The sequence below is a fragment of the Hibiscus syriacus genome, unplaced genomic scaffold (assembly GCF_006381635.1).
Source record: "Hibiscus syriacus cultivar Baekdansim isolate YM2019G1 unplaced genomic scaffold, ASM638163v2 tig00110777_pilon, whole genome shotgun sequence".
Taxonomy (NCBI): Eukaryota; Viridiplantae; Streptophyta; class Magnoliopsida; order Malvales; family Malvaceae; genus Hibiscus; species Hibiscus syriacus.
The window spans coordinates 2,657,513-2,667,903 of record NW_024062858.1 but is presented as its reverse complement, the minus strand read 5'-3'; the positions used below and the strand labels follow the sequence as shown (position 1 = coordinate 2,667,903).

At 32.6% G+C, this 10,391-nt stretch overlaps 2 protein-coding genes across 3 annotated transcripts; one reads left to right on the top strand and one right to left on the bottom strand.

The window, feature by feature from the left end:
- Nucleotides 1-2,474: 2,474 nt before the first annotated feature.
- LOC120139905 lies at nt 2,475-6,041 on the top strand. 2 transcript variants are annotated; one of them, XM_039155005.1, is made up of 5 exons: nt 2,475-2,614; nt 4,376-4,463; nt 4,548-4,654; nt 5,450-5,532; nt 5,663-6,041. In XM_039155005.1, the coding sequence occupies exons 2-5, from the start codon at nt 4,415-4,417 to the stop codon at nt 5,913-5,915; spliced, it is 492 nt and encodes a 163-aa protein (XP_039010936.1). In that variant the 5' UTR covers nt 2,475-2,614; nt 4,376-4,414; the 3' UTR covers nt 5,916-6,041. The 2 variants fall into 2 exon arrangements, with proteins under 2 accessions (XP_039010936.1, XP_039010935.1); XM_039155004.1 differs by having other exon boundaries at nt 2,510-2,614; nt 4,415-4,463.
- Nucleotides 6,042-6,787: 746 nt separating this feature from the next.
- On the bottom strand, nt 6,788-9,386 carry LOC120139904 (NAC domain-containing protein 45-like). Its single transcript, XM_039155003.1, has 3 exons — nt 9,179-9,386; nt 8,585-8,862; nt 6,788-7,059 (listed from the first exon to the last, which is right to left on the bottom strand). The coding sequence occupies exons 1-3, from the start codon at nt 9,333-9,335 to the stop codon at nt 6,817-6,819; spliced, it is 678 nt and encodes a 225-aa protein (XP_039010934.1). The 5' UTR covers nt 9,336-9,386; the 3' UTR covers nt 6,788-6,816.
- Between the last annotated feature and the right edge of the window lie 1,005 nt (nt 9,387-10,391).

The window sequence follows — 10,391 nt, the reverse complement described above, 5'->3', positions numbered from 1 at the left end:
CCCAACCCGTTGACCCGTGTACGACCCATCTGCCCGACGATTTGACCCGATCCAACATGACCGTTGACTTTGATCCAAAAATTCAATTTTTTTCGAAAAAAACATTTTATATTATTCGCGTCATTAGTATGATTCTGAAGTCCGTTTTGCCAAATTCTAACCCGAAAGCCCCGAATTGAGTCCGTTAATCCGAAAATGCTTAGTATTTTTAGCATTTTTGTTTATTTATTTGAGATTTGGTTATGAAATTAATCCAGAAATATTTTTATGAAAGTACTCGTATTTCACCTAACCGAGAGTCAGTTAGATCCGGTGTTTCCCGTCCGTCAATCCGCTCGATCTGCTCGAGAGTTATCCGTATTTTCCGTAAATTGTTTAAATAAAGGCTAATCTTATTCATATTAGGATTCCGATATAGATTTTTTTGATTTGTAGGATCTAGCGCTGCTGCTGATCGTGATCGACAGACTCAGTGTAGGCTTCCCTATCAGACTATTTAGACCGATACAAGTGTTTTTGTTACTGTTATATTACGTTTTCAACTATCTGTCTGAACTGTTGAGATTTATGACAATACTGAATATTTTTACGACACAATACCTAATTTCTGAACACAATTTATTTGATATTTGATTTATTGTATATTTCTGATATGATCTCTGGATTATCGCATTTTCGTATCTGATTTATGAAAATGGAATATTTTCATTTTTAATGGATTAAACTGTCGTTTTCATTTGACTACATCATGTTATTGGGGTTTTATTGGAGGAAGCGTCTCAGGCCTAGTCTATGATTTGTAACCTTACCGCTTTCCGTAAGCTCATCGCTTTGTGCTCAGAATAAGTCCTTACTGCAGGCTCCTCGCTTTGTGCTCAGGGTAAGTCCTTACTGCAGTCTCCTATACTTTGTGCATAGGATGAGATCCTACTACATGCTCCTCTATTTTGTGCACAGGGAAAGCCCTTGCTGGGTGTATGGTTCTGGAGAACTTACACATTCTGGTGATCGGACAGGGTAGTGTTCTTGTTTTTAAACATGTTTGATAAACTGATTTTACTAAAATATTTATTTGTATGTTTTTATACACCGTAAGGAGCACACTGAACATTTTAGCTCATTCCGTAAATTTTAACATTTTCAGATAATAGACGAGGCTAACAGACTTGGCATCAGGAGGATCGACTTCTCCTAATTTTGTACCACTGTATATTTTTATATGTCTTTCTGTTATATTTTGGTGACATGTGTTTTGCTACTGTCTTGATATATATATATGTCGGTATTTTGTTCCATAAATGTTTATACGGTTTTCTGATATATGTATATATGTTTATCATATGAATCCTTATTATGGATAAATTTCATATTATATTGTTTATATGATTTTAACGTTGTTTTAAATATAAAAAGAAATCTGAATAAGATATGTGACCATCTAGATTTGGGCATAACGTCCAAGTCGGGTCTAAGGGTTACAAAATTAGAATATTTAAAGTTTAGGGACCAATTAAATTACGTGTCACACTTTGAGGACATGTGATACAATTAACTCATAAAATATTAAAAATTCAAATAATTAATTTGAACAAATGATAAATACAAATAAATATTTGTTGTTAACAATGAAAAAATACAATTAATATTGGCCTATATTCGATGATTGTGAATACTTATAAATATCAAACTTAGATTCAAATAGAAATAGATCAATAAGAAATAAAATAAGAGTCATTTGAAGAAAAAATATAAAATATATATTATCAAAATATTATAAAAATATAAAAACATGTTACGAGAATAAAAAGAAAAAAATTAACTAAAATAATAATATAATTTAAATTATAAAAAGAAGAGAAAAAAAGTTAGCTATAGACAATTGTTCAAGATTGTTGTTGTTGATAAAAAATATATTTTTTAATTTTGAAATTAGATAACTATGCATCTAATATCTAAACTATCAGTTATGATCCATTTTAATACTTAAACTTCATTTTTTTTAAAAATCATACCTAACATTTAATTTTTGTTTCATTTTATTATCCTATTGTTAAAAACTTAACATTTAGTACCTAAACTATTAATTTTGATCATTTTAATACTTAAACTTTCAATTTTTTTTCAAAATTTAACGTTAAATTTTAACGAGTACCAAAATGAAACAAAATTAAACATAAGTATGGTTTGAGAAAATTGAAAGTTTATACTAAACAGATCAAAACTGATACTTTAGATACTAAACTCGTAATTTACCTTTTAAAATTTTAAAGAAATTTTATATTTTATATATTTATATAACGTTACTTTTTATATCGGTAGCGACCTTAATTTTATTATCTCAAAGATTAAAATTTCCTGTTAGGTTTTGGTATAAAATTCCCAATCTTCTCTTCGTGATTTGCTGTGTTTTTTGAAATATGGCAGGGAGAGAAGTTCGTGAGTACACCATCTGACGACCCCAAAGGCAAGTATGGAAATCGAAACTTGAATGGAGGCTTACTGATTCCTTCTTCTTCTTTTACTGATGAAAAGCTTAATTGCAGATAAAAAGTGGGGGAAAGGAAAGGACAAACTGGACGATGAAGATATTGCTTTCCAGCGTATGGTTGCCAAGGTTAGAGCGTCGCCTCTCCCATGTTTGGATATCTTTTGTTTTAATGGAATGTGCACTTTGTAGCATTCCTACTCGGCATTTCAGTGAAACAAGCCCTAGTTGTCCATCGGAACAAATTAGCTTTTGTTATTCTCTCTATTTAATATGTAAAAGCATTCATTCGAGAGTAAAAAACCCATTATCAATTCACCCCATCTCGTTTCTTTGTTCTTATACTTCACACTGGATAGCATGTAACCGAATCGAAAGATTACGAGACTCCATTTGTTTTGCTGAAAATAACTCATGGAATCTCAGTTTCTCCTTGTTATGGCAGAAAATTAACTGGTCAACCTAATCTTTTTAATCCTCAAGATGCTTTTGAAAAGAGAGAAAACTACCCAATCTCTTGGTGTCATGAAAGACCCATGGCACTCGACACTCGCAGCACAAAGCCTTTCGTTGCCAACCATCCACTAACACCTCCGATTTTACCCACCGAAAACAGTCCTCTCCTTTTTCTCATACTCCTGTACTCTCCCTACTATTCATGTACTTGAGAATCTAATGGCAGCTTGTTGGGTTTTGCTGTAGAGGATTATTAATTTAGGGTTCAGAATATGGATAGGGTTTTGAAAATAGCATATAACAGAATGTTTTCAATAGTTTCTTCCAGAGAATAAAATCTTCAAACGTTACAGAAAAAAAGCCCCCCCAGGTGTGTGAAACATGCATCACCTTAATTTTCACGATTTTGCTTGATATTTTAATCTGTAGCTCTGTTTAATGGTATTTCCATCAATCACTTCAATTATCTCAACTTTCCTTTGCTGCTAATGCCAGTTGTATCATTTAAAGTTCAAGGTTCAATTAGAAATTCGATTTAAGGTACTAGAGTGTGTTTGCAAATTGTTTCTATATTTTTTTGACTAATAGAGTTGTACCATTGCATGCTGTACCTTGTATGATCTGAACTTGGGTGAGTAATGAATATGACTCTGTATCTAATAAGGGTATTTTAATTTTTTTCCTTAGTTCTCCAGCATATTATATGAGGTTTGGATCTTTTTGCTCATGGATGTCCAATATGTGGTGGATGCTAGTACTTCAAAAAATAAAAATAAAAATGAAGAGTTAGTAACATGTATCACATCTTTAACAGTGTTAGGACTAGTAGTAGAAGCAATGATTCTATTTAGGGGTGAGCAAAACTCGTCTCGATTCGAAAAACCGATTTTTTAGATTCAATTCGATTCAAAAAAACTTGACTCGAATTGACTTCGAGTTGTAATTTCATAAACTCGATTCGACTTGAAAAAATTTCAAGTTCAAGTAGTGTTATAAAATACAACTCAAATAGAAACTCGAATTTTTTAGTAATTAGTGAATTAATTTTAAAGTTTGAGTCGAGTCTCTCGACTCTGTATGATATATGTATATCACATATGAAAAAAATATGAAGAAATATATATGTATTATATATGGTTATAAAGAACCATTTAAATTGGAATCAAATAGTATCATAATATTATATATATTTACAATTAAATTTAGACAAATTTGAAAACTCGGCTCAACTCAAAAAAATATCAAATGAAGTCTGAGTTATAAAATAATGACTTGTTAACTTGAAATTTTTTGACTCGACTCGATCAAACGCTCACCCCTAATGCTATTTGTGATAATTTTAGTAATTTACTTGTGCAATTAAATCTGGCTGGCATCAATTTCTTGCTATAAATACAAAAGTCGTGGTAGTTTTCTGATAACATGCCCTGGCAGGGAACTTGGCTTCTCCCACTGGGCTTTTGATACGAGCAGATGCAAGAGGTTGCCGGAGAACGAGGAGGCTACCTACATGGGCGGGGAGGTAGCTCTTCTTTCTCTGCCCCTACATCTTGAGATAGATTTTTCTTTTGGTAAATCTACATATTATCATGTATTGTTTTTGCAGCTTTGGACAGTGATGATTTGCTCTATCTCAAGGAGCAGATGGAAGCAGAGGAGGATGCTGAACGCCTCCTGCGCCGCACTGAGAAACGGGCATTTGCAGCATTTAAGATATCCTTTAATGTTCAGATAAATAAACCATATATGTGATATACTAGTTTGATTCTTTTTTGTCATTTTGCTCCGCATTGCATGTAGATTTTGAGCCTTTTTTTATGTTTTACGTGTGGCAAACATTAATTCAATTTGCTGCCACATGCTTTTAGAGAGTTGGTTTCTTGTCATATTTTATTATATTCCTGTCATTTGGCAGAGCATGTTACCTGCTCTTTGTTACCTTCTTCCAATTTTATATGCCACTTGGTAATAAACATAGGATGGACATGAGTTTGTTTCAAGTATTATGTGCTGAAATATGTAAGTTCATCCTTGCAACTTTTATTCATGAAGAGTTCTTGATTATAAAAGAAAATAAAAGTTATTTTGTTTTGTTATGGTGTTCCTCACATTTTAGATTTGCCCATTTTAGGTTGACGCAGAGCACAATTGTGTAGTGTTTCTCTGCTTTGCTTTAATTTTGTTGCAAACTGAGCTGTAGATCCCCCAGTTGAAAGTAATTGATCATTTTCTTGAACTTGCGTTCATTTGAGTTTCTTGTTTGCAATTACTGCTTTAACATAGACATCATTATCAATAAAATTCCGCCTTCCTGTTTTGCAAGTCCCAGAATTCTAGCATTTATTTCCACTTTGTTTTCTCAGTTGCATTAGATTACTTGACGAGTTTTTTCATATCGAACAAAGTGTACAGTTATACCGTTGAGCTCTGTTGTTGGCACCCAGAAGTCTGCCCCTTATTTGGTATTTGTTTTATATTGGTCCTCACTTTTTCTTAACCATTGAACACAAAGCTGCAAGTTTAGCAGATTCCTCACCTGCATCATTTCCGTTGCCTCGTCGAGTCGAACCCAAGCCAAAGAGTGGAATCAGGTCTCTCTTTACATAAACCTGCAAGACCACATTCCTTGTGCACTTGTAAAATATTTGTAGTTTATTTTTGGAACTGTTTTGTTATCATATTGTCTAGTCACCACTTTCAGTTGGCTTCTTTGTTATGCAGACAGCATGTTTTGCTGAAAAAAGTTGTGGAAGTTAAACCGAAACGCACCAAATTTTCAAGCCCCTCCGACTCTGCGCCCGAGGGAAATAGTTCCAATATACAATCCCGGGGGCAGGAGATCGTACACGAGAAGAATGAGCATCATGTTTCGGAATCAAATACAACAGGAAAACAGACTAGGATGGAAAATCCTGCCAAATCATTATTAGGTTTAACCTATGCGAGTTCTGATGATGATGATGATGATGATTGATGAAGACTAATGCTTTGCATGCATTTTCAGTTGTAATCTACATGACCATGATGGCAATCGTTTTTGTTCTCCTTTTGTAATAGGTTTAATATCATATTTGACCTTGTATTATCTCAAAATTGATTGGCAAGCAACCTTTTGAAAGCAATCTTTTATGATACTTGGCTGAAATGAAACAAGCAATTTGCAAGGAAATAGAATATACAAGATATCAATTAGATATTGAAAAAAATAGTTGTAATACTAATAAAGATATAAGATTTATATAAATATGGACGGAAGAGAAAAATCCTCTGTTCAGAAGGAGTGCAAAAAGATCCACGTTTAAAAAATAATTTAGGGTTTGAACAACTTGCTTTTAAACTCTAATCCTTGATATCTATCTACGGAAATAAATTAAAATAAATTTCTAGTTTAAGAAGGAAACTTGCATAAAAAGAAATATAATCAAATTGAGTTATATACTGTTTATCAACGTGCAAATGATCCTCATTTTAACCTATGTTTTAAATGAGTTATTTATGTATTTATTTATAATCATCTCAAATGTAATCAAAAATAAAAATTGGATCACGTAATTCTAACATCAGTCGTAAACATTGGATAAAGAGAGATAATATATGGAATTCTACAAACAATCATAAAGTGTGCACAGAGTTATGAAGATAGAGAATACAGACTTTGATTTCTTGTTATTATCATAACAACAATAATGCCCCAAGTGATTACATCCAATCAGAGAAACTAATTCCTATTTCATAAGAGAAAATGTCTGATATCCTGCAATATATATAATATTTGCATCTTATTTCAAAGAAACATAATTAGCCAATTAATGTGTGTTATGTGTTGACCATCACCTGGAAGATATTTTAATGTTTAAATAAAATTAATTTAGATATTATAAATGGGCAGTGTTAGAAGCTTCGACTCCAGTCCATGCATCATCAGTGATAAACTGCATCCATGACTCATCTTTATCATTATCTTCTTCCTCTTCCATACATAAAGACGAGGAGGCGCCTAAAGGCGGCTCCTGCGAGTAGTCTTGATCCGCCACAGATGAACTACACCGCCCTTGCGCTTCCATTTCCGATCCTATCGTCCCGTTTTTCTTGAACACCCGACATAGTGCGTAACCATCCTGCCAATATGAACATGATCCGGCATACATAAAAAGCAAATCCAAATTGGATTATAACAGTGTTTTGGAATAAAGTAACATATACAATAGCCCCCTCTTAACTGTAAGGAGGGCGAAAGAATGTATGATTTTACATTAAAGAAGAAAATAGATTTTTAATAAAAAAATACAAAAAATATTCAAATTATATGAAAATTTAAAATTTTTAAAGGACGGTCGTTTTTCACCAACCTCTTTCGATCCGTCCCTAAGTGGCGGTATATACTAATAGATAATAATAGTGATGCAACTCTACATTATTTATCAGAGACAAAAAAGAGAGTAAATTAATAGCATTTAGGTCTCACAGGATAATGCTTTTGTCTTGTTACAAAAGGCAAAGTGAGACGAAACTTTTCCAAACTTTAGAGATCAATAAGAGCAAGCAACGAATATTTCACCCATTCTTGTATAGATTTAATCATTTTGAGAAAGAAATTCGGTGGCTAATATTAAATAAATACTCATTAAGAAATTAGGTTTAATACTAAAGAATTCTCGACACTCTTGGCATCATGAATAGATATGTCCCGGATATTTTCAGGTCTCTAAGCGAAAACTCAATAAATAAAAAGAAACCCTAGTTTATAATATTATCAAATATATTATTTTGTGAAGGTGGAATGTGAGGAACTGAGCTAGAGTTCATACTACTCTCCCTATAAGTCAGCTTTGATTTAAGAATCTAATCTTTCTAAGTCTAATTTGTTAATCAAAACATAGTATATAATCAGAGATGGACGACCGACGTTGGATTGCAATTACACCCTTAAAAATTTCATGCCATTCACATAAAATTTTATATTCGGACCTATATATAACAGGAATAAAACAAAAAATGTAGATATAAAACACGACCCGTGCATTAGGGGTGTTCATTGTTCGGTTTTAATTGAATTAACCGACCGAATCAAAATTTAGTTTGATTAATTGATCAGTTAATTTGATATTAAGTCGATTAACGATTAAGAAATTTTTCAAAGCTCGGTTATCGGTTAATTCGATTCAAAATCGGTTAATTAACTAAACTAACCGAATTAACTGAAATTTTTAAATATTAAATATTTTAAGCTCAAACCTTCTAAGAATTAATATCCAACTATTTTTTAATCTCACTAGGCCTATTAAATATCCAATCAAAATTTAACCTAAATAAAGAAAAAAACACCTCTAATAAATTCAAACTAGTCTAACTAAAAAAATTACAAAAGATTTCAGTTGATTCGGTTAACCGACTGAATTAGCTGTATTTCGATCGATTCGATTAAAATTTTTTGAAAAAAATTAATTTGGTTAATAGTTAAAGAGAAAAAAAATCGATTAATAAATTTTGAGTAATTCGATTCAGTCGGTTAACCGAACCTACAGATTCACTACTACCATGCCATGCTAGAGCAGATATTTTCATCACTAATGTTCAGTGTATTCATGCAATGGTGAATAATAATGTTAATTTAGTAAAGCAAGCAACTGATGCACCAAGTACCTGAATTCCGCAGGTGTCCTCGCTTTCATTATCGTCGAGACGATATTCATGCATTACCCAATTTGTTCTGATTCCCTGAGGGGCACGGCCACGGTAGTAAACCAAAGTCTTCTTCATTCCGATGGCTCGATTCTGGCAACAAACTCTCCTGTCCTTCCCAGTAGACTTCCAATATCCTGCTGTCGTCGCCCTGTTCGTCCGGAATCCATTCGGGTATTTTCGGTCACGGGGTCCAAAGAAGTACCACTCCGGATCTCTACTCGGAAAAAATGATTTCTCTGTCAAATAATACATAGGACAATGGTTCACATTTTCAGCAAAATTCCACAAGGGAAACAAGAATAGAAATGAAGAAAACATGTTCCTGCCAATGACACGACAACTTATACTAGACATGGAACAATGCAGAAATTTATGTTAACAAGTATGAATTTAAGGAGTTATATTAAAAATTTAAAAAACTACGAAATTACGTAATTTAAGAGCGCGAAATGAGAGGAGAAGGAGATTTAAATTTTCTAGAAATACGACCGTATTCCGATACCTCTCTCGACCCTGATACTAAGAAAAGGAGGAGGAGGAGGAGGATAAGACCTGCTAATTCCCATGGTTCGGATTTGTAGAGATTGACCTCGGGGATGATGTCGAGTTCGATTTGTAGCCTATTTATTTTTCTTTTGAGATAGTAGTTCACGAGTTCTTCGTCAGTGGGATGAAACCTGAAACCAGGAGGTAATCCGAGGGGAGCCATTTCTTTTACATACCATCATCCAATGGCTGCCATCATCATTGCTATATAAAAAAGTGGTTTATTTTTCACTTTTTCTCTAACAAATTCTTTGACAAACGTTCCTCACAAGTCTTTTCAGTTTCTCACAGTTCCACTGCTCCAAATATTAAATAACCAGCGTCAAAGACCAACTCTGGCTTTTCTTTAAAGACATCTGTTAAGAATGAAAGGCGGAGAGAATATTAAAAATACATAATAAACTTATCTTTCAATGTTTACACAAATGATCCTTTGTCTTTCATTCTTGTTTTAGATTATTTTAATCTCTAACTTTTAATTTTTAGTCAAAGCATATTCTCTTGGATAGAAACAGTTAGTTGATTAACGATTAATATATGTTGCCGACGTGATATTTTCATATATATTCAATTGTTGTCACATCACCCAAAGTGATGATATGGAATGTACCACATCAATCATTGAACACGTGGAAATGTCATGTAAGTAACATATGTTGATTGTTAGTCAGCTAACGATTTTCATTTAATATGATTGTTTTGACCAAAAATTAAAATACTTCACAAAAGAAAAAAAAAATACATAACAAAATGACTATTTGTGCAAAAGTTGAGAATAATCTTAAATGATTGTAACCAACTTGTGTTATATAAAAATAGACTTTGTATAGAAGATGATATATTTTGATTTGTACCATTAGTTAGCGTATATATTTAATGAAGTTATTGGTGTATTCAGATTAAACCAGGGCTTGTGTTAAAATAGGAAGTAAATCACACGTAATTTTAGTTGTAAATTTATCTTCAGGGAACGGAGTCAAGATTTTAATTCAAAATGACAAGATATAACTAGTAATATAAAATGAAAAAGACAAAATCAAAAATTTTCTTATATATTTTTTAATATTAAAAAATTAAGAGGTTGTGATTTCCAACACTATACATTGCTTCGCCCCTACTTATCTTTTTATTTTTAACACCAACATAACCATGTCATTGTCCCATTCTTTATAAATATTTCCAGCTCCTTATTTCTTCTTGTTGGAGTGGCACCACCGCT